Source organism: Aythya marila, assembly GCF_965140915.1.
Source record: "Aythya marila genome assembly, chromosome: 1".
Taxonomy (NCBI): Eukaryota; Metazoa; Chordata; class Aves; order Anseriformes; family Anatidae; genus Aythya; species Aythya marila.
The window spans coordinates 181,309,784-181,333,716 of record NC_139042.1 but is presented as its reverse complement, the minus strand read 5'-3'; the positions used below and the strand labels follow the sequence as shown (position 1 = coordinate 181,333,716).

Genomic DNA, 23,933 nt, shown 5'->3' with positions numbered 1-23,933 from the left:
TATTAATAATAAACATGCATTGAACTACTCAGTCCTGCTGAGACGGTTGTCATATTGGTATATACCAAAGCAAAAGTATATGCTTAGAGAGTTGGACAGGAGCATAAAGATTGCCTTTTGTGAACTTGTATTTAAATTCAGATAATCCGATTATAATCTGATAATATTGGATATCAAAAAAAATAATAATAACAATAAATAAAAGAATTGTCCCAAAGTTGCAGCCACTTCTGATACTCCAGTGATAAGTGTTTCTAGTACTCGGCCATAAATGAATTATATCTGCATTAATTAAACCATGCTGATACTTCCTCACCTCAGCTAATCTACAATAAAACCAAGTCACTTCAAAGTGCTCTGACTTATTTGCAACAAGCATTATGGCCTTGACCCTGCAAAACCCTATGACCATATGCAATCTTGTTACATAGACAAGAATGAAGCTTCCCAACAAACATGAAGCTAAGCACATAACTATCTGACTGCTTCTACATAAAAGTTTATTTTCTTCAAACAAGACAAAAAGTTGCCAGTGCACGGATAAACCTCTTGCATGTGTTTTGGAATGAAAGGGATTAACTCTTTGAATGTAATAAGGAAAATAAAATTTAAAAAAAAATAAAAATGACAGAGAAACCCTGAAACCCCAAACACTTAATAGCGAGGGGGTTGTAAGTGTCATACTAATGGAAGATCTCAAACCTCTTGTCTTCAAATCTCATTTCTGAACCATCAAAACTCAGTTTCTGAAGCCAAAACTGTTCAAATTTTAGGATGAAATTTGGTTTTAGTGCCTAAATACTACCACCACCACCTCCAAACAATTCTCCTTTTTGCCCCATCAGTCTAGGTGATCTTGAAAATCAAACAAAATGGCAAAACTTGCTTAAGATACTACTCCTTGTATACACATGACAGTGTCTCACCTTTCAGCATAATGAAATAAGAAAGAAAGAAAGAAAACAAACACTCACAAAAAAAAAAAAAAAACTACAAACAACACTGAAACATGTTTAAATTATACACTTATGAGCAAGTACCTCCATTCTGATTTTGATACATTCAGACCTATCCCTCTAGCCCAAACAGGACATGTAATCAAACAATAAAACCTTGTCAACAGGTTTATAGACATCAACATCAAGAAGCTGACAATACACATAAAATATTAAATAAATATTAAATAACATTACATTTATCCACAAGATTTCCTGAAATGATAACTAATACGTTAGTGTCACTTTTACTAAAGTGGCCTTCAACTTATTGCAGTTTATTCAGATTGACAATTCACAAATGATACCACAAGAACTGACTAGAGAAGTTACTTCACTAAAGCCTTTATCAGCATTTGACTTGAGAGCAACTATTCTATCAGTGGAAAAAGCAACTTTTTTCCATATACACACCTTACTTCAGATAAAATGCCCTTGAGCTCTGTCTCATGTTTTCATGGAGCCAAAGTGTATACAATGTAGGCATGTCCTGAAGTTCTTTACTAAACAGCACCAGTTTCACAAACCACTGATGTGTGTACATTCAGCTAAAACACTGGTAAAATATTCTGACATCTTAGAAAACCTTGTTCCAATCTAACTCATTAATCACTACCTTGTGGGTGTTTCCAGTTGAGTGGACAGGTCTCCTTGCTGATATGTAACAAATACTTCTGTCTTTGTGAAGCTCATTACAGTAAGCATACTTCAAAGCACTATACAATTCTTACACCTTGATGAATTTTTGCTCTGGGATAGCTTACTTTTTAATGATCTTTAGCATTGATCCTGATCTATATCTGATGAGACAGAAACTGATGGAGTCCTTGAGGACTGAAGTATTTTCAAACAAGCTAATATGTCTCATAGCTACAAATAATGCATTTTTTTAAAAATGTATATTGGTTTACATGTTTATGTGTAAAAGAAAGCTGTTCTTTCTGCCAGCTTGGCTCTAATACATTCTCTTACCTTTGGCTTTCACTTTTGATATTTTTCAAGTATTTCATGTAATTTTTGCAAGAAACAAAGGCATTTACAGTGTATTTTTTAAAGTACAAGTAAGCAGACACTGTAATTAACAAAAGCATATCATTCAGAATGTATTAGAATTACATTAGTCTTTATAGAAGTTTCCATACAATTTTGGCTGTTCTTACCCAACGAACAGACCGTGTACTTTAATAGATTGATTTTTCTTTGAAACATTGCTACTACAAAGTTTTGTAAATAGATTTATCTGGTCTAGTCAGTATTGACCATGATTATCTCTTTTACTTCATGTATTAGTTATTACCACATCATTTACAGTAAGATAGTTGGTACAATATCACACATCATGCATGAGGTGTATGATTCAAATGCCATTTAATTGACTTTAAGGCTTGGGTTTTGAAAGATTCCAGATCAGACCAAAGGATGGTTAATCATGCACTCACTGCGCATGAATTGCATCTAGTTTCAGCCATGGGAACTTTAACTAAGGCAGGAATCAGAAATGTTTACTTTAACCAACTGGGATTTTTTCTCTACCCCTTCCAAGCTTCTAGGAGAGTGTTGACAGAAGCTTTACAGAGAAATAAAATGAAATATAAAAAGTGGCTCCATGACCAATGAAGTCAGTATGCAGCCTTATTTCCTACAGATTTGTATCTTAATACTTGACAGGAGAGCTAACTGAAACTTCTTCTATGGAGAATTTACACAAGTTTACTCCCATCATCCACAGGCTCTGGGTCTAACAACATCTGAGAGCAGGTACAGCTTCTTTCACACTGCAGTATCTGTAAAGGACAGCCCTAGGATGCTTTCCTTTACCTGGATGTTTGCAAAACCCCAGAAACCAGTTAAGTTTGGGATCGTTCACCACTATCACATCTGTCTAAAAGTGAGCAAAAGGACTAGATGTGGGGGAGGCAGGCAAAACGAGCAATTCATAAAGACAACTTCCCTTCAGAAACCCTTTGAAAGAAAAAGAAAAAGAAAAAGAAAAAGAAAAAGAAAAAGAAAAAGAAAAAGAAAAAGAAAAAGAAAAAGAAAAAGAAAAAGAAAAAGAAAAAGAAAAAGAAAAAGAAAAAGAAAAAGAAAAAGAAAAAGAAAAAGAAAATGACCCAGACCAAGCTGCTGAAGAGGAAAGCCATCCCAAAAGGTTTAGAAAGGGAGTTAAAAGCCGTCAGTTACTTGGCCAAAGCCCTCGTGCCAATGTTATGGTTTTATATCACGTGCTCCCATTTCAGTCACTATGTACGTTTTGCCCAAGATTTCCTCCCTCCCCTCAGTGCTGCCTGAAAGACCCTTGAGTAACAACAGGGGGAAAGCAGCTCCCAGGGGAAAGGGCAAAAGTGATGGCATGTGGGCTGGAGCCAGCCAGCTTGCCCTTTCCAGCTGGCAGTGTTGCTCCTAGCGAGGTGATGCAGAAGGTGTTTGGGTCTATATTGTCTTTTAAAGCGTGTTGCACACAGGTGCTGGCGTTGGCTCCTTCTCTTTTTTAATTTGAATTTATGGAAAAGAAAAGGCATCAGGAACTTGACTTGCAAGAGAACGCTTTGGAGGCTTACAAGGAACTATTGCCACTAAATCTTGCCTTGCTGAGACAACACTAAAAACCCGATGAGGCACAGAGGAGGAACCGCAGCTCGGGGAGCAATCCCCTCACCCTCCCCGCGTCCTCACTCCGCGCAATGAGCTAACAGATCAGCCAGTTGAGCAATTTACCAAAGGTTGCTCAGATTGGGTCATAAATTAATTTCTCGGGGACCGGGGAGGCTTTATGACACCTGACAGACGAAGCCGGTGCCAAACCCCGGCGGGGACACTACCAAAAAGAGGAGGGGAAAGGAGGGGGAAACCCCGACCCGACACCGCCGGGGGTCCCCCCGGGCTCGGACCCCTCGTCGGGCAGGGGAGCGGAGGCCAGGGGGAGGGAGGCCAGGGGAGGGAGGAGAGGCCAGGGGAGGCCAGGGGACCGCGGCGCCGGGGCTCCCACCTGAAGAAAAGTTTGGAGAAGATGTTCGCCTTCTCCAGGGGGGACCTCTGCATGGTGCCCGCTGGGCTGCGCCGTGCCGGGACCGGCGGCCGCCAATTGCTCACGCCTGGCTCGCCCGCTCCGCTCCGCTCCCGGGGCTCTCCCACCTTATCCGCTCGGGCCGCTCTGATGTCATTGCCTGCCTCCTTCCCCTGCCCCTCTCCCCGCCTCTGCTGTGCCCAGGTTCAAAAGCGGGAGGGTTGGGGAGCCGGCCCGCGCTCTGCCTCCTCCTTCCTCCTCCTCCTCCTCCTCTTTCTTCCCCGCCGCGCCCGGCCCCCACCCGAGCGGGGTCTCCCTCCTTCCCGCAGGCACCTCGGGACCCCCCTGCAGACACCCGGCACCCCCTGCCCGGCGCCCTGCAGCCAGCCCCGGCCCCAAAGCCACCCCCCGAAATCCCAAGGTGGGCGCCGGCAGCGGGCCGGGGGCAGGTGGGGAGCAGGGAGCGCTGCCGCCCGCTCCGGGACACACGTGCTGCGATGTTTTTTTTTCAGGTTTTCCTGCAGGCACAGCTACTCGAAGCTCAGGGGATGGGAAAAGCGCATCCCGCCGGGGCTCAGCCTGAAGACCCGGGTGCAGCCGGGGTTTTGCAGCGCTGTGTGCGCGCTGTGCAAACAACAGCCCGGCTCTCAGGGACAGCATGATGGAAAGCACGCTTAAAGGAGAACAAAGATGTCAAGAAGCAGGAACAAGAGCTCGTGATTTAATGCTGCAGGCCGGTTGATTTTATTTAATGCTTTAAAGTGCTATTTACACACTCGTTTTGTTTTTTTCTTTCACTTCTGTGACTTAAAAAATATCGCTGGAAAAAGGTCACGCTTTCCTAGGCACGCAGCTCTTCCCCGCCAAGCTGGTTCTTTAACAGGCAAACATGCTACCCCGTGGTCCTACAGCTTGCACCACAATTAAACCAAACTCTCGGCAAACTTTGCAGGAGTTTCCATTTCACCGCACCCCGCCGCGGTTTCACAGGGGATTCCTTTGTCTTGGCAATCCTTCCTCGGGGGCTGCGGGCAGCCAGGAGGTGTCCCCAGCCCCTGGCACAGCACCCGGGCTTCTTTTCGCCCCCACGGCCCCTTCCCGGCTGGGATTTCCCGGTGACAAAGCCGACAGGCAGCGGCACGGAGCAGGCAGGGCTCTAGGAGGCTGCCCGCACTTCGCCGTGTCTTCGGGCAGGGCGCGGAGGCAGGAGGAATAAATCCAGCCGGGTTTCGGGACGGGATCCCTTCGGCATCCTGCCACCTAGCGGAGCCGGCCCCCGGGCCCCTGGTGATGTGGGGACAGCCGGTCATCCTTCCAGTTCCTCCTGGGGTGCTGAGCTAGGAAGGAAGGCGAGGACACGCATCCCTCCTTTGTAGGGCACGGGGCGAGGCTGGGAGCCCCCTGCTCCTATCGCCTCGGAAGGTAACTCTTCAGTCGGACCCTAACAGACTGTGAAGTCCTCTCACTCGGTTAAAAAATGGAGGAATCAGAATTTAAAGGCATCCTGGACCACAGGTGGTCTGAGCAATATACAACCTGCCACGGACTCTTCCCTTTCTAGCCTTCAGATTTCTGGTGCACGTGAATAAGGCAGGGGGTTAGGCTTTTTTGTAATTTGCATCAGAAAGTGAGGCATGTTAATCATTTAAAACCTTTTGTGGATGAAGTCCAAACTGCTAAAAATGTCAGTGGCTAATGGAGTATTTTCCATAGAAGTATCTCCCCTGTTGCTATTACGACCAGAGACGACTTGAGCATTTGTAGTAAATGTGGGACTAACAGAAACACACCTTCAGTCATTGCTGATGATGCCATTTTTTTACATGAAGAATTACACCATCTTTCATATGACAAACTTTCTAGGTCCCTAAATTTGGCTATTTCTTCTTGAAACCTTGAATGGTTCCTAAAGTACCAGCTAGAGACCGATTCTGCACCATCCAGATCCCCAGGAGTGACTGCTTCCCTGCTCTGTGATCTGGCAAATAACTTGGCTAATTTTACCCCCGAACTCACAAGACCTTAAGAGGTTGCATTTTACAGGATTGTTTCTTGACATTTTTCTCTTGAACGCTTCTTCAAAATTTCTACCGATATGTTTCCTTGCCCCCCCCCCCGCCCCCCCCCCGCCACTCCCCCCTTATTTTTAACATTTTGTGGTTTTGTAAAAATGATTATTCATAACCCTCTCAGGGATGTTGAAGATACTCCTCTGATGTGAATGTGAAACTTGACATTAGCAATAGTGTGAGTAGGAATAAACTGTAATATTTCTGTTCTCTCCAGGGACTGACATACCTCCACGTTTAGTATTATCTATGAATTTCATTTACTTTATCCTCTTTCACTTCTACAGAAACACAACCTGCTATGACAACAGCTACTTCATCCTTCCATTGCATCCACAGCCACCATCTATCTGATTTTACCCTGTGGTTCTGAAGTCACGCATGTCGGAAGCAGACCAGCTGCTCAGTCCTTTCACGTTGAAAGAAACTAACTTCAAGCTGTAGCCCCGGCCTCTCCCCTGCCCTGGGATACACATTCTCATTCCCACCCAGGGCCACCAGACCTCATGTGATGCTGCTAACTCAAACATCAAGTTTTTCATTATCTTTTGATTAATGAGGAAATATTTTGTCTGCGATATTTCATTCAACTCAAAGCAGTCGAGTGTATTCACCAGATTTGTTTTTGTTGAAGCAGAGGACTAGATCCACAAACCTGACAATGGTCTTTCCCTCAGGCTTTCCTGTGCCCAGCTGGACTCCAGCATGCCCGGGTTCACTTCCTCATTCCATGTGACTAAAATAATGGCTGGAAGCCTTGGCTCGAAACCCCTTAGATGAATAGTATAAGCCATGGGTCAGGGATAGCTTCTCAATACCTCTCATGAGATGGCTCGGCCTCACCCGACATCCACCTGCTCTTGAGGACCTGTGGTCTATTTGACTTGTTGCAAGGTATGGTTTTACTTTACCCAATAGGTTTTGGTTACAAAAAAGAATAAATAAATAAATAACATTGTCTCTGAGCTGCTCATGTGTCGAGATAGAGATAACTTTATAAAGGCACAAAACAGTGAAGCAGTAACAATGAAAGAACTTTGTCAACTAGAATTGTAAGTATATATGTAACGTTCAATAAAAGCCTTCTACTTAATGGCTCACAAGGTTCTATTTTTAGTTGCTCAACTCCCCAGAGTAGTTTATTTGTGGATAAATTAGCAAGATAGTGCTTTTCATATTGCTTATCAGTTTTAGCTTATACTACTATGATTTCCAGAGACCTTCTTCATTCCCAGAAATTATAAAGAAAACTGACTCATAACCAAGATAAAAGCTACAGCAGCATTCCTTTTAAAAAGATATATATATATATTAACAGGAATTCACCAGGTAAAGAAAATACCTGTTAGTAATACATTTAGAATACAAATGGACAGAACATTTTATATTTAGATATAGAAGGTGCCAGACTGACAGTGTCTGGGTCCATTTGCATCATCAAAGCCTGTATCCCAATGTATAAACTTAATGCTGCTAGAATTACTTCAACCAATACTTTCTGTACTTGCAGATTAATATACTTAATCCAAGTGCACTGGATACTCTTGGCAAACTGAGTCATGTATGCTTTCCCACACTGCATCCTCAGTATCTGACTACGTCAGTTCAATGCATTGTCTCTCTAAGCCTTGAAAACAGTTTAATATTCGTGGTAAACTAAACAGGTCTTCTACCATGCATATATGTCTCTGATACAAGGTACAGAGCTGGGAGGTGAGGTACTGTGCAAATACCAGGCATCTTATTCTGGAAAGGCAAAATGGGCAGGAGATCACATTTTTGATAAGCTTACAAGGAAATTATGAAAGGAAAAACCCTGATGAGCACATCACAGACCCGACCGACATAAGAACAGAAGAATTACTGTTGGTGTTCCTCTAGTTTTTTTCAGGTCTGTTAGGATGCTGTACCTTTGTAGTCTATTTGTTAAAGGGGAAGAGTTTACATTATTACATGAAAAAGGAAAATTTACCCCAAGTTCTCTAAGTACAGTTAATAACTATTTCTGCATGAAAAAATAAATAAATAAATAAATAAAAGAATCAATAGTTGTCATCTTCAAGAAATCTGAAGCAGCAAAGGCTTCTTTAGAGGGTATCAAGTTACTAATAATGGTAACATAATAAGTTTTTCAGGGAATGATAACTCTGGGAATAAATACAATTTCTCTTTACAACTTTTGAGGAAAAATTACAAGTTAACTTTTCTTGTGTAGTACACACACTTCTTCATAAGATGAATTGGCATACTGACCAAAGTTTAGTGCCAGTGTTACTGAATTTACAGGTGCTGATACTGTAGATGCTTCATATTCCTTCTTCAAAGGATTTCAAGTTGCATGCAATTCTCAACCAAAATGCACTAGAGAGAACGAGCAGACAAAAATTAGACATGTTCAGAAGTTGCCATTTGGTCTATGAAGTTATTAACAACCATGAGATCTTTTTTTTTTAAAAAAAAAAAAAAATCTGGAAGGTTTCCTTAAGCATTTTGAATCTGTTAATGCAGAATAAGGGAAGTAAAAATGGATTATTTTATTCACTAGCACACGATTCTGAGACAATTCATTTCTGTTTGTACTGATGGATGAACCCCAGTACATCAAAACTAGTAAAACCTTAGATCTGCTGAAGTGTCATCTTGATCTGCCTTGCCACAAGGCAGTACCAAAGTACTCGCTGAGGTTTTGCTGACTAAACTTATGCTGAATGAAGTCCTGAAGGAACTAAAATCTGAGAAGAGAAAGTTTAGACTGTTGACTTGATTACACAGGAAAGTCACAATATTGATTTTTTAAGCATGAATTCTAAAAGATTTCTTAAAATGATGGAAGTCCTGCTGACAGTAACCCTCAGTAATACTAAGATCTATGCAGGGTTATCACAGAATCATCTAGGTTGGAAGAGACCTCCAAGATCACCAAGTCCAACCTCTGACCTAACACTAACAAGTCCTCCACTAAACCATATCACTAAGCTCTACATCTAAATGTTTTTTAAAGACCTCCAGGGATGGTGACTGGACCACTTCCCTGGGCAGCCCATTCCAATGCCTAACAACCCTTTCAGTAAATAAGTTCTTCCTAATATATGCCAGTTTGGACAGAGCTTAATCAGTAATGAGAATTATCCCAGCAGACAGAGCACCTGCATTTAAGAAAAATCAATCAATCAATCAATCAATCAATCAATCAAATGAGAAGTGGCAATTGTTGAAAAAAAGTGAAGCTAATGAAAAGGACAACTTTGAATTAAGCTGGTGCAATGATACAAAAAAAGTTACCAGATGCTGGGGACACACTTTTGCACTTCACACTTCATAAAATATATTTGGTTCTTTGGAAGCTGCGGTAGAAAATGAGCTGGAGGTTTTCTCAAGACTTCAGGGTTTGTTTGCTTTCAGTCTAGAATAAATGTGAGAGGAATTAAGAGCCTGAGAATCCAAGCCTGACAAGCTTGCAAGGTTTATGTTTCCAAAGATCTTCTTCCTCTTCATACTGTCATGTAATAATCCTAGAACAATGATATTATTGAGGTTAAAAGGGCAAAAATCCAAGACTGATACCTTCCTATGACTCAGTAAAAGGCACATGCCTGCTGTCTTAAACAGTTGAGCAACAAAGATTATTGAACTAGCGCATAACAAAAAGTGCTTAATTATTTACAAGTGTTTAAAAGAGCAAGAGCTTGAGTTCCTGACTGAGCTCTAAGACTGGCATCTTCTATACCAGAATCTTATAATATCAATAAAAATCATCAATAAAAATGATGCAGTATAGACTCTGCCATGTGAATCCACATGTGAAATGTATACTTAATCCATTGCTTTTTGAAAGTGAGTTGAGTTTGGTGTATGATATTTTTGCCTAAACTAATTCCTTATGGGTCCCAACATTTTCTGACCTTAATGGAAGAAGTTTGACATAAACAATGCCATTACTCAAGCAGAACTGTAAGACTTGATCTTTTTCTCTGGTCTTGAAAAAAAAATTTGCTTCTGCAAATTAGCACTGAAGGTCTGAGCAATCTGCCATTGCCCTTTTTCCACACATCTCTCTCAGCATTCTCAGTCCTTGCACAGGGTGGTCAGGAACCAGGACAGGCTCCCCAGGGCAGCGGTAATGGCACTGAACCTGCTGGAGTTTAAGGAGCATTTGGACAATGCTCTTAGACACATGGTCTGATTTTTGGGGTCTGACTCTCTCCCATCTCCATAGGAAAAGCTGACATTCAGGTTAGTAGGCTGAAGCCCCATGTTTAGCCAGGCTTCAGAAAACTTCTGTTTTCAAGTACAAAAGAACAAGGATCGGGCTTGCTGACTGACATTTTCACAAAGGATTTTCTGCTCGCCAGCATGAGGAGTGATGGCTTTTTTTTTTTAAACATGGCAGCTGACAGCAGAATATTGTGGATTACTGAGTTTAATTAAAAGCCTTTCACATTGGACACAATGGAAAATTTATATGAGGCGAAAACTGTTTCTCATCATGGGATCTTGCAGCCATTTGTGCTAAGCCAAACAGGTGCAGGTGTATTTTAAATAGACAGTTAAGGTTTCTGAGGCTACAGGCTAGACCTTTGAACTTGTGTCAATGAACTTATGTAAAGCTGGGATTCTTCTAGAAATAAAGTGACATTAAGAGAAAACCACCATTACCTACCTATGGAACAGACATTTCATTTTCTTTATCAAATAGTTTGTGACTTCCTTACAAGAAAACAAAAACAAAACAAAACAAAACAAAAACACACAAAACAAACAAACAAACAAAAAAAGCTTCCATTACAGGAAGGTAAGAATCGTATTAGATACAGTGATATCAATGGCAATAGAGTATCAGCCTTCAAATTCTCCACAGAACTTGCTGAAGTAAACATTCCTCCACTTAAGAATCCCTGAAATTTAAGAGTCCTTATTGTACTTTTAAATAAAAATTCCTAAACCACCAGTACTTAAGACTTGATTACCAAGCCCAGACTCCCACCACTGCAGAGCAATTCAGTACTGCACACCTCCAGATCCTGCATGCCAAAAAATACCTCCCAGAGCTCTAGGAAAATTAAAGTTTATTGTAAAATACTGGCTACCACAATTACGTTGCAAAAATAAGGGAGTAAGGGATATTAAGGGTATATAAAGCAACTCAGGCCTCTGGCTTTTCACTTAGTTGTTAAAGAAACCAAGGATATAATGGCTGATGTGTAATGGAATAATAAGGCGGTCAACCACAGATTAAGGAGTTTCACAAAGAAGTTACAAAAATAACGATGAAATTCATGCTCTGCTAAGTTCTGACCATGAACCTGGATCAAGATGTCCCGCCCTGGGAGAGACCTACCTGTGTGGTCATTCTGGGGTGAGTCTCCAGAGTTTGGTCTCCTAAAGCTGTTCCACTCAGTGATGACAACCAAGCACCCACAAATATGAGCTGCTTAATGGAACCCAAGTTCCAATCATTTATGTGAGCTGTACCTTTCAACTTGAAAATGATGCTTTTCTTCTGAAAGGGAAGGTGCTCTTGGCGGGAAGAGGAAAAATTAAAAAAAAAAAAAAAAAAAAAAAAAACTTGTCAGACATCTGTTTCTTCTCACAGTAGAATGGGAGAATGAGTAACCTTACTGTTTTCTTTGGTATGGGGCTGAAGAGAACTGGTGAGAATGGGTCTTGATAGAAAACAGGAAAAAATAAAAAATAAAAATAAATAAATTTAACAGCCCTGAACACTGAAACGACAGAGTCATGTAGTTCTAAAGATTTTATGGGAAAAAGCATTTTCAGATTACACTCTAAAATCTGCAAAGACTTTCTGAGTCATTTTTGTTTTCCTTCCCAAGCTTTTCTATAATTAGCTAGCTACAATAAGGACTATTTTGTTGGTTAATATTGGTTTAAATGGCCAAATGTTACCCAAATATGTTCATAATTACAAAAAGGGCAACACTTCCTCCCTCCTTTTTTTATGTAGAGTTTGAAAAAAACAAAAAACAGGTACACATCAAAATAATTACAACTCGCACATTGATTTTATTATTCAAGAAATTGAAAATATTTGCAGAAATAACAATTTTATCTCTAACTGCATTTATTGCAGAAATTAAAAATAGAAAATTATTGTTCTACCCTCGGATAGACTTCTCCCTTGGATAGACTTTTTCCCTTGCTGACATACAAAAACTTAATTTACACTTTTCTATGCCAGTATGAAAGGAACAATATGATCTGTTCATGTACTCTAATGGGTTATAAATTAGTAAAACCATTGAGGGGAAGGAACCAGCTGTGGCTTGAATTGTAGACAGCAAAATGAAACTGGAGTGGATAACATACTAGGTGCAAGTCTGTGTTACAAGACAGAAACTAAAAATTAAAATATTTAATGATATAGAGAAATGCAACAATTTCTCAACAAACTTGTTTCAATCTCAGCCATATTTTCTCAGAAACAATGCATCAATAGAGTACAAGTGAGATAACAATAAAAGAAAGATGTATTTGAAATACTGCATAGGAAAGGCAACAAATATCAAACACATATATTGTGCAAAAGTGTAAACATAAGTAAAAGGAAATGTTTTTTTTTTTATTCAACACATAACTAAACTGTGAAAGTCTATGGCCCAAGACTTCGCTGAGTTCCAGAAGACTCAGCACACAGATATTTACCCAGAAAGTGAAATATTTAATATATGTACACCAGCAAAATCTGAAAACACCTTTGTTTAAATAAATAAATAAATAAATAAATCTATATGGATTTGGGAGGCAACATCTTGTATATGCAGTCTATCAGAACATTATGTTACTGTAGTTTTACTTGTTCCTCTGTAGTAACCTTTACATTATCCTGGCTAGCATTGGCAACCACAGTGGATTGGTCTGTCATATGCACTGGGCTACATGAAACCAAACAAGTTTGTATTAACACAGTTAAGACAATCTTATTCTGATAGAAATACAGAACCGCATCAGGACCATCCTTTAGGCTAAAAATAAAGACCAGTGTATGAGTACCAGAAAGAAAACTAAATAAAGAACAGGCATACTTATGTATCCACTGGCCATATGATCATTTCATTCTTAAAATCAGAAATTAGAGATATTTTTCAGGTTATTTTCTCTGTCACCTTGTAGGTAGTTTTTGTTATTTTGCAGTACAATCTAAAGGCAAATAAATCTGGATTCTACTGAACTATCCAAGCGTATAGGAAAAGACATCGTCATTTGTCATACTTCTTCCAGTCTGAAGGCAAGGTACAACAAAATAAGTGAGACGAGCTTTCAGACTCTGAGAAAACCTGTAACAGAAGGCAGTAGCATTTGTATCGGAAGACACTTTTCCATCTCATCCTTTTGCCAGCCTCAGCCAGCTGATGTATTCTGCTCCCCTGACTAAAGCAGGCCAAGCATGCTTTTGACAGAGCAGGTCCACCCAGTTAGGACACAACGAGGGGGGTGGGAGGATACTGGGGGTGCATAAGAAGAGAGAAACCAGAAAGGGAAGTAGGGGTTTGTGATTTTTAGAAAGAAGAAGTTAAACAGAGATATAATTTCTTATCTCTTTCTTACTGGAAGAGATGAGATGATTAAGAAAAATCAGTAAAAAGATACAAACTAGAAAAATGAAGCTGAAGGTTGTGTTCGCTGAATCCTACATAGATCATGAGGGGACAGTAGAAACACTGAAGACTAGAAGAAAGGGAGTAACAAAAATGATTAACTTAGTTCATATTTTGTTTTTCAAAGATTATGTCAGCAAAGGCAATGAAAAGAATTTTTAAATAGATACTATGCTGAAAGATACAGCTAAAACTCTATTTGTATGGCTAAGATACTTGACTTCATGTATGTATCGAGGGGAAAAATACTATAAACAACAACGAACAACAACTAACAAACACCACAACCACAACCAGCAATAAAACAACCACCACAACCACCACCACAACCATGACAACCTGCCAACTACAAACCTGAAACCAGTACATCTTTCTGTACAAATGTCATAGGAATTCTGAGCATTGAAGAGATGAGGAGGCTTTCCTAAGAAGAGAGGCATCTCCTTACCTTTCAAGAACCTTCTTGTTTAACTACGACTGTCTGTATTCTACACACAAATGCCTGAGGAAAAGCTAATTCCCAAAACAGAGGCTAGAACATCAAGTGCCTAAGCCCAGCATAACATGTTCTCTATACCTAATGAACTTGAGATGGTAGTCTGTCGTAAATACTCTGCTTCAGTAGGCAAGAACGGCAAACAGATTCCATTGCAAAAAGGAGGCAGGCTTTTAAAACCAAACACAGGAAGTGTAACTTACCATTCTCCATACTTGATTCTCAGCAAGAGCCTCATTAACTCTAGGAGAAAAGTTGATCTAAAAAACACTGATGAAGGAATATCCACCATATAACAGAGCTCATGAGAAGGGAATAATGAAATTTTCTTTGTAGCCATATTCCCACTTAGGATATCCACTAGGAAAATAAACTACCTAACAGGTAAGGCTTAGTGCTTAAAAGTGCTTAGTGCCAAAGAAGAGCAACTGAGTGACATTTCACTGTCTGACCTGTGATTCTCAGGCAGAATTTCTATTAAAAAATATCTTTTATGTTCTTCTAGGAGGTTGACATTTTTTTCTGAATCATTCAGCCTACATGTAACTGAAGCCAGGATCCACACCCGTCAGAGGCTTGCAAAACTCAGAAGGCTTCAGATATCATTTATCTATTAAGGGCACTCAGATCTTACTTCCTGCATTTTTCTTTTTTTCTTTTTTTTTTTTTTTATTATTTTATTTTATTTTTTTTAAGTACTGAAAGCACGAAGGCAGAGAAAGGTAAACAATAGCCTATGTAACCAAAACAAATGGGATGTTTCTTAAGTTTCCACTGAAATTCAGTAACAGCTAAGGGCACGATGCTAAACCCAGCTTTCAATAGAAAATTGTTTTTAGTTTTAACGATGCTTGGAACAATTAGATTTATTACTGTCATACACCATGCCTTTGACTAAATTTATTTAGAAACAGCAATTTAGCACAGTTAACTTGACACAACATTACCAAATGGAAAATACTGCATTTTTTATACTTAATCCTCTGTTCTCATTGTACTTTTTCATTGCCATTTTGATCACTAACTGTATCACTGGAAGTGGCTTAATAATTACTTATTGCTTCTAGGAGCCTTGGTATAATATGCCTCCTTATTCCTCAGGTTTTATGGGGGGGGGAAAAAAAAAAAAAAAAGAAAAAAAAATTATACGACCACCTGCTGAAAACTTTTAATGTTATTTCAAGAGATAGTTGCTGTTTTAATACAGTCCCCCAAAAGTACTGGACTAACAATTCAGCAGAACAATCAGATGTTTATGTTGTTCAGTCATAGCACGACAACCAGTCTGTAATGAAAACCAGTTTCTTCACAGAGGTCCTCTCCAACATCAGAATAACAGGACAAACCCTAACGTTTCGTAGAAAAACCCCTCAAATCAAGATTTGTATTCAATGCCTTGTACTCAAATGTAATAGAGTTCTTCATTTGAACCTGTTGGTAATTTATTAGATGTTAAACTCTTTAGGTGATTAACATTTATGTTTCAGACACTCATGTCTAAAGATGTTCATTCTGCCATTTTGTAGAAGGTTTAAAATGTCTAACAAACCTTTTCTAAGCTTTTTATATTTATAGGAAGTTAGGCATTTCAAAGCCTACTGTAGTGTAGTAATCAAAATAGCTCTTTTGCACTTGTATAGCTATATGCATGTAAAATCAGTGTAATAAATTGAGGAATTGCATCTTTTATTAAGGAACAAACTAAGGTGTAACTGTTTATATGGTGTTGAATTATATGCATCCTCCACATTTACAAAACAGCCAGTATTGCAGCAAATCTTATATATCTAACAATTACAACCCCAAAATGTTACACAGAATACCTCACATTTGATCTTACATCACCAGTTGCCATTTAAATTGGTAGAGACAAATTCAAATTTTCAAGAATAAAGATTTAGTGTTATTTTTTCTCATTCTTTCCAGTTAAGATCTTCCTGTGACTAGGTGGGAAAACACAAATTAAAATAAACTGTGGCTTAAAAAGGAAATAGACAACAAAAAAGAAAATTAAATATCTGCTTATTTGTTCACTACTACTAACAAATACAGTGATAATCTTCAGTCATATGCCTAATATTTCAGAACCAACAGAATTGTAATTCAAGCAAAAGATGCTGTCAAGATGTTGAAAAACGGGAGAAAGTGTGTGAAATTACACACAACAAACACAGAAGACAAAATAAATGATGGAAGTGATGTGAAATAATACAATGGGAAATAATGCAAGACAAACACAAAATTGGAATGAAAAAAAAAAAGGCCGCAAATGGGAAGTATGGATACCTCACTAGGTAGTTCTGTGGAAAATATTCTGGGGATTCAGATTCAATAAGTCAACCAAGTAAGCAGGGCTAAAAATACAAATGGAGTTGTGACATATTAACAGAAGCAGAGTACATGTATATAGCCCATGCGAGGTAGTTATGCTGTTAATGTTTGGAATTAGCTTATAGCTCAGTTGGAGCACTGAATCCATTGTGGGGTAGAACTGTGTAACGAAAACAAAACAACAACAAAAATCCTGCAAAATGACCTAGAGTGGGTGTGTTTAATTTTTTTAGCCTATAAGACCTAAATCTTCAAATATGTATAAAATGACAGTTGATCCCCATACCTACCAATGAAAAGTAACTACAATAACTTGTAACAAAGAACACTGGGAAAGTCTTCCCCTTCTTAAGGTAGGGAAGTATTGTAAGTCTCCTTTTCAAGACAAGTTACACAAAATATTTGTCAAGAAAATTATAGGCATATTGTATTTTGTTTCAGTGCAAGGGTTGGGCTACTTGACTTCTTGAGGCCTATTAGGACAAGTTAGCACAGCCTTCTGAGAAGTTTTCCCAAGTCAGTTACGACATGGTTTCAAGTGTATGAGCCCAAGCTCATCCTCACACGTAGTTTTGTTACAAACATTAAGAAATGCAAATAAAAATATATGGTCCCATTCTTATCCTTAGCACAAATCCAAAATGTGCAAGTTTGGTGCATAACCAAGAAAACAGAAACAGATTTTGCACACCACATCTCAATTTACTGCTTTCATATAGTCCATTCATCATTTGAATGACATAATAACAGGAGTTTTCTCAAAAATGCCAGAACATGATTCCACAAGATGATGGGATTTTCAGGTACATATCACTTGAACTGTGTCCGTATTTTGTATGTGCTCTGCATGGAGCATAACATGGACATGGTGCATAGCTCAAGAAGCTTTTGTTCCCTCCCTGGCCTAGTTGCAGAAGGTACAAGAAAATGGGTACCAGTGTATGAGTGGGTGGGTAGTTATCCACCATCTCCTCAGATACACTAAAGCTTCTCTTTAAGTCCTCAGGTCATGAACTTTTTCATCAATAGCTTTAAGATTCAGAGACATCTAGAAAAAAGAATTTGTATAGGAACAAGGTGCCTCCGCATAAAATAGTTCACTCACTCTTGAGCAAGACAAGGCAAAAGACTCATTAGGTGGTAACATTTCAATAAACTAAATTATGTCTGTAAAAGCTAGAAATGAGAAAACTTTCTTTGATACAATAGAATTGTTTATTGCCTCTTCTCACATAAAAATGAAGAGTCTGAAATTAGGAAGTATGGATATTAGAGGCAAGCACTCCCACTAGAAACCATCTAGAAACTAGTTTCCCAGGGGTGCTGCCCTGAAGTACCATGTGCTGTGAAAGAGAAATTATTCGTTCTCACCCTGACACTGTATTCACATTGCTACCATTTGTCTCACAGGCCTGAAGAACTGTTAGAAGTGAAATATCTTGGTAGCAATCCAGGAAAGATAAGGGATTCTGACAGGTCTAGGCAGACAAGCATGCAAAAGAGGGAGTTTTAATGGAATATACTATGAATATATATGTATACTCAATACTGACTCTTATGCATTAAGTTCCCTGTGTTATTCAATGCTTTACCATTGTAAAACTGATATCTAATAGCCACGGCAAGACACAACGTGACATAAAATGTCTCTTTGCTGTTAACTCTGATATGTTTTTTTCCACACCAGTGAGTTGTGGCATTGTAACCTCAAAGCTATAATACAGAATGTGTTACCAAATGATCAGTGGATCTCAGGGGCAAGTAAAACAAAATCTTATTTTGTTAGTGCATGAAAAGGTCTGAAAAACAAGTAGATGTTGAATAGAAGTGGTATTTACATACCACAAGAAGAAGCAATGCGTGAAGGTAAACATGATAAATTAATTCTAAATTATTTGAAAGTATGAACATCTTTAACACTACCTGTTTCCAGATATAACAGAGAAGTCAAACTGTTTGTTTTTGGTTTTGTTTTTGTTTTTGTTTTTTTTCTAATTTAATTCTCCTTAAGCCTAAAAAATACATAAAAGATCATGCTGATTCTTTACAAAACTAATTTGGCAAAAAGTGCTGTCTGCTTACTCTTTAGGTAATGTAAGTATGAGATTTGAATGCCATACTAAAACACCTTTTTGAAAATGTGTTTTTCTAGCATGTACTCTTGGCATAAAACACGCAGAATATGACAAACCCTAGCTTAAAATGGTTACGTTCAAAGACTCCAAACATTATTTCTAGGTGGGTACAGAAATCCCAATGGAAAAAAATCAGTAACCACTGACCAGTGGTTTCTTACAGCACAGTAACCTCCTTATGCAACAATAAGCCCTCCTCATTGCTTTTGAGCTATCCCAGACCAGAACACTGATGTTCCTGGCGTTCAGTGCTGGCTGGGCAATCTGAAAGTGCTATCGTAGAGCTGCAGGGCAGGCCCAACTTCGGAGGTGGCTTTAGAGAAGCAGGTTTAAGCAAATAATCTGTACCAAAGAACTCATGGCATTTTCTCCTCCCGTATCTCACTTTGCTTGTGCCATTTAACCACAACAGTACTAAATACACAATGCTACAATTTCATCCCGAAATATACATATTTTCTAGAAAAATCTATCGTGGAGTGATGGAAACATCATTTTTCATTAGGTTTACCTGCAATGCAACTGGTTTTCTGCCAATAGTTACAGGACTAAAAGTATTTAAAATACAAAATAATTGTCAAATATGATGATCTCAATTCCTATTCTCTTCTATTCTAGATTGCAATACTATTTGTATATACTTTCAATACTGTACTTTTTTTCCCCTAGTTCTCTTAAAATACTCAGTGTATAAAGGCCTTCCCAATTCAATAAAAAAAAAAAAAAGCATAGTATATCATAAAAATTTCATTCTTAATGTACTGATTTGGCCTTATTTTAACCAAAGCAATGTCTGTCTTTTAAGTTATAATGCAGGGAAAAAATTCTGTAAACATGACTCTCTGTTTGTTTCCAAAATCTCTATCAAACTATCTTCTACAGCAGCCTCATCATAAGAAAAGAAATGAGACTGAAAAAAAGTGAATAAAAATAAACAAGGAAAGGAAATATATTTGAAGTTGTTTACATTTAATTTATCTTTCTTCAAAATTGTTGGTTACTGATGCAACAGAGGGCTCAAGGAAAAAAATCTCAAATCCTCTTCCAAACAGCCACTACAACTGGGCTGCACAGGAGTCTATTGGCATTATAAATACAAATGTCAATGAATTGCCATGCCATGGGAAATAGGAAGGATTTTGAATGTTGTGATATTAATGAGGTGTTCAGTAAATAGCTCCAATTGGAAGGGAATTTTGTTCCCCTCTCCAACATCAAATTCATTCCATTATATGAAAATATAAAACTTTTCTGAAGGAACAAGTAGTTGATCAAAAACATTATTAAAGTTTTTGTTGGTGGTGGTGGTGGTGGTTTTGGTTTGTTTCGTTGGTTGTTTTTTTCATTCTGTGGGAGAGGACAGTAAAGCATTTAGCTTACAAATGCAATTGCAAAATTTAGGAAAATAGTAGATTACAAAATTGGAAAAACACTACTACAGAGAGCCATTCCAACTGAGCAAAGGATTGTTCTTCTGTTAAAAATAAGGAGTGTGAAGTTATCGCAGAATAATATCCTGCTGACAGGACCAAATGGCACAGCAACAACATGAGAGAAACGGGACCTCACCACAGGAAATGCCCTCTTCTCCAACCTGTGACAGATCACTTGTCCTCTTGTGACAGGTACTATCTGTTGACTAACTTCATGGGAATAGTGTTAGGATCCTGCAAGTACAATATAAATGTTTATTTTGAAGCAATGCCAAGTGGTAACCAAAATAAAGCTTCTTAGCATATACTTTTGAGTAGAGATACTAACAAACAATGAAACAGCTTGGTGGATGGACAGTGCTCTTGTCTACTAGGCTATCTACCTGAAAGCAGCCCATTTCACAAAAGAACAATTGATACGAATTTTCCCTATTACAAAAAACAAAACAAAACAAAAAAAAAAACAAAAAAACAAAAAAAACTTTTTACTTGAAATGACAAGATCGAGCTCACTGCCCAAGGGTACTGGAGATTTTACAGTAAGTTAGACAAAAAGTTAGACAAAGGGTTAATCCTCGTGTTATTACAAGTGGCTGATGAGGATAGGGAAATCTATGATCCTGGATATTACTGCAAGCCACTTGGCCCCATTTTTCCCCATATACATTTGGTTTTCAGATACATTCCATGATAATTTGGATGATATGGTTGAAGGAATGGGTATTTCAAGGAGGAACATAGGAAAGAACTACATGTGACAGAAGTAAAGCTGTTCGTTGCAGAGCCTTGTCAGATAACTGGGATCCCAATTTAGTTTAGTGCAAGATAAGTCCTATAGAAAAGTTATGAAAGTGAATCTGGAGAAAGTAACTGTTTGGATAGCTTATACAGCTGCATTAAGAGAGAAGAAACCATGTATTTGATAACCTGAATAATTCCGATATATAGGACAGGACAGGACTCACAGTATTTTTACAACACCAAAGTGGATAGGAACTGCTGAGAATTTTAATGCTCAAATTAGAAAGGAGATGTTTTTTAATATACTGGTGCATGTTGATAACCCTGAGACTTCACGTACTGAAACTAATGGGACTAATAAAAGGTTTTTATAACACAAGAGCCATTATATCTATGGCAACAGCAACTTTGAATGAGAGAGCAATATCAATGGTTAGAGACTTGGGGAAAAAAGCTGCAAAGGTACATAAAGGATCTCATGTAACAACATGATTCAGTAAGGGCACACAAAAACAGCTTGACTTTGGCGATATCAGTATTAGGGACTTACTAGAGGGAAAGAACCTCACTCTGCAATCTCAGTACTCGTTACTTCAGAAAGCCAAACAGTCAGGGCATCCCCAGTGAATAATTGCTCCCATCTTATGGCTTCCTCTTACTGGGCCAGCTGTGACAGCACATGGAAGTGATCAGAAAACCCTCTTCAAAAGTTATGTACTTCATAAAAATGCAAATATAAGACACTTGGAAACCATTGCAATGTCTTTGGACAATTTTCCCACAGGGCATGTGGGCATTCTCATTTCCAAACACTGGAGTGTATAATAATTTTAATTCATACCATTAGGCACGGGGATAGTGATAATTACTCTTGAACAGAAGAGTGCATGTAGAAGAGATGCTAATTTTCCTGGAAGTGATGAGATTAAAAAAGAATCAGTAGCAAAGCCCAGTTAGCACATCCTCGAAATTCAGAACAGTTCCTCACAGCAGAGAAGCTGTGAGGCTGGAAGGCTGTGAATTACTGGTATCACTTTGGAGATCAGCATCACAGGCCTTTATGTAAAACACCATCCTGACTAAACAAGCTCAAGCAAACCATGTCCAAAAGGGTGGTATATGTGTGCGAGTTGTTGCTATGCTCAGAGACTACTGATAAGCAGCCCAGCACTCATAAAAATAAGAGAAAATAGGGGCTTCATATGTTTTGGTAAACTGATGATAGGCAGTCTAGTATGCAAAAATCACTATTAGATTGCATGTTTTGCTATGAAAAGGGAAAAAAAAATCAGAAAGTTTTTTTTTCAGTTCCTTTTCCAAGAAGCCATACTCCTACATTAGTCAAAGCGAAGTACGATTGTGGTGACTAACAAAAATAGTATATATGTAAATATGCTGCAATATCTGGATAAACTTCAATCTTGATAAAAGAGGTAAGATAAAGTGATACATCAGAAGAAAAGGTAAGTAGGGTAGAAAGTTTAAAACACCACTTGTTCCTATAAGCAGCCATTACTATGCACAAACATCTGAGTTTCTAAGAGACAGAAATTACTATTACAAATGGTTGCCTGAGGATCAGCAGAGAGTGAACAGGCAAAAACAGAGAAGCTACTCACCATTCAGCAACATGATAATGAAGTGGGAGTACAGCCAGTTAAGATTAAGGGGAAGAAATAGTGTAGAAAAGAGTAGAGATAGTGGAGGAATGAGGAATTTTTTTAACAGAGAGGTTGCATGCAGTAGCAACAGGAATCATTCTGACACAGACTTGCTATTCAGACCGAAGTTTCTATGTTACACAGAAAGAAGCTAAATATGTGTCCAACAGACATTAAAAATATATATGTCTTCAAGATTCTAATCCCTGTTCTAGTTTTTTTGAGCACTACTAAGGTAATAAGAGGTACTTTAATGACACTGGCATCAAGACAGTCCTGAAAAGTACTCAGGCTTACACTATACCTATGAATTCCCCACTGCTTACTACTTTATGTAGTCTCATTTTAACAATGGTTTAAGGCATCTACCTGAAAACAAACAGGTTTTACGAACAGGAAAACAGTTGGTATGCCATTTATAATCAAGCTTTTGGCAGCAGATTGAAAATTTTACCTCACATACCATCCAGAGAGATTTGGCAAAGTGGACACGATGAACACAGCTGTAAGAAAACAAATTATCTGCAGAAAAACAGCTGAAATTAAATGCTTTCCATCTATTTCCATCCATTATAAATCCATTAGAGCAATGACTTAAAAAAACATGAATAACTGCTGTAGTGCAGCAGCTCATAACAAAATTTCAGAATGAAAAAAAACAAAACAAAACAAAACAACTTGTAATGCAAAGAGTGACTTCACAGATCACAGGAGGGACACTTGAGTGCTTTTTACAGAACAAATGCCTTCCAGTTTAGAGAGTAAAAGAGAAAGTTTGTAATATTAGCCTTTCTTTATATTTGAAATACCTTAAAAAGAATAGATATTGCAGGTATTTACAAGTCTGCTGAAAAGGACAGGAACAACCTAAACTATTATGAAGTACTTTGCTTTCCATCTATTTGGTGAATGTGGCCTGTGAAGATACAATCAATTGTGTTACCTCATGGAACTTTTGGAACTTTTTGCAAATTATGTAAATTCCTGCCTTGAATTGTGGAACTAGGATAGGTGTCTCTCATAGCTGGTACTTCACAAACCCCATGCAGTTACTGGAAAATTAGTCAGTCCACTAGATCCAGAGCTAATAATCCTCTTTGGGAATGAGAATAATACAGTTAGTTACAAAGTCTTGTAATTTTTGGAGTGCACAAGGACTTCTCTCCTCCTCTGCATGAGTAAATTAGAGCACAAAAGGAATGGATTTAAGACCTTTTATCAGTTGTCCCACTGTACAGTTAGGTTTTGTCACAGTTATATCTAGCTAATCTTACTGTAAAAACTCGGTGATTCTGTATCTTAATGTTAGTACAGATGGAAATTTTACAAGAATAATAATACTGCAAGGGCATAGACTGTTAGACAAACTAGTAGCTGGGATTGAGAATATTACATAGAATGCCACATGTGTAAAATGCTGCTGCTGTTAAATCTCTAAATTATTGGCTGCTG

The 23,933-nt window shown here is 38.4% G+C and overlaps 1 protein-coding gene across 1 annotated transcript in view; it reads right to left on the bottom strand.

The window, feature by feature from the left end:
* CFTR (CF transmembrane conductance regulator) overlaps nucleotides 1-4,085 on the bottom strand; it is an 86,203-nt gene extending 82,118 nt beyond the window's left edge. Inside the window, exon 1 of the mRNA XM_082756358.1 lies at nucleotides 3,982-4,085. Within this exon, the coding sequence (XP_082612484.1) occupies nucleotides 3,982-4,034 (53 nt within the window). The 5' untranslated portion in view covers nucleotides 4,035-4,085. The remainder of the gene's footprint in view (nucleotides 1-3,981) is intronic.
* Between the last annotated feature and the right edge of the window lie 19,848 nt (nucleotides 4,086-23,933).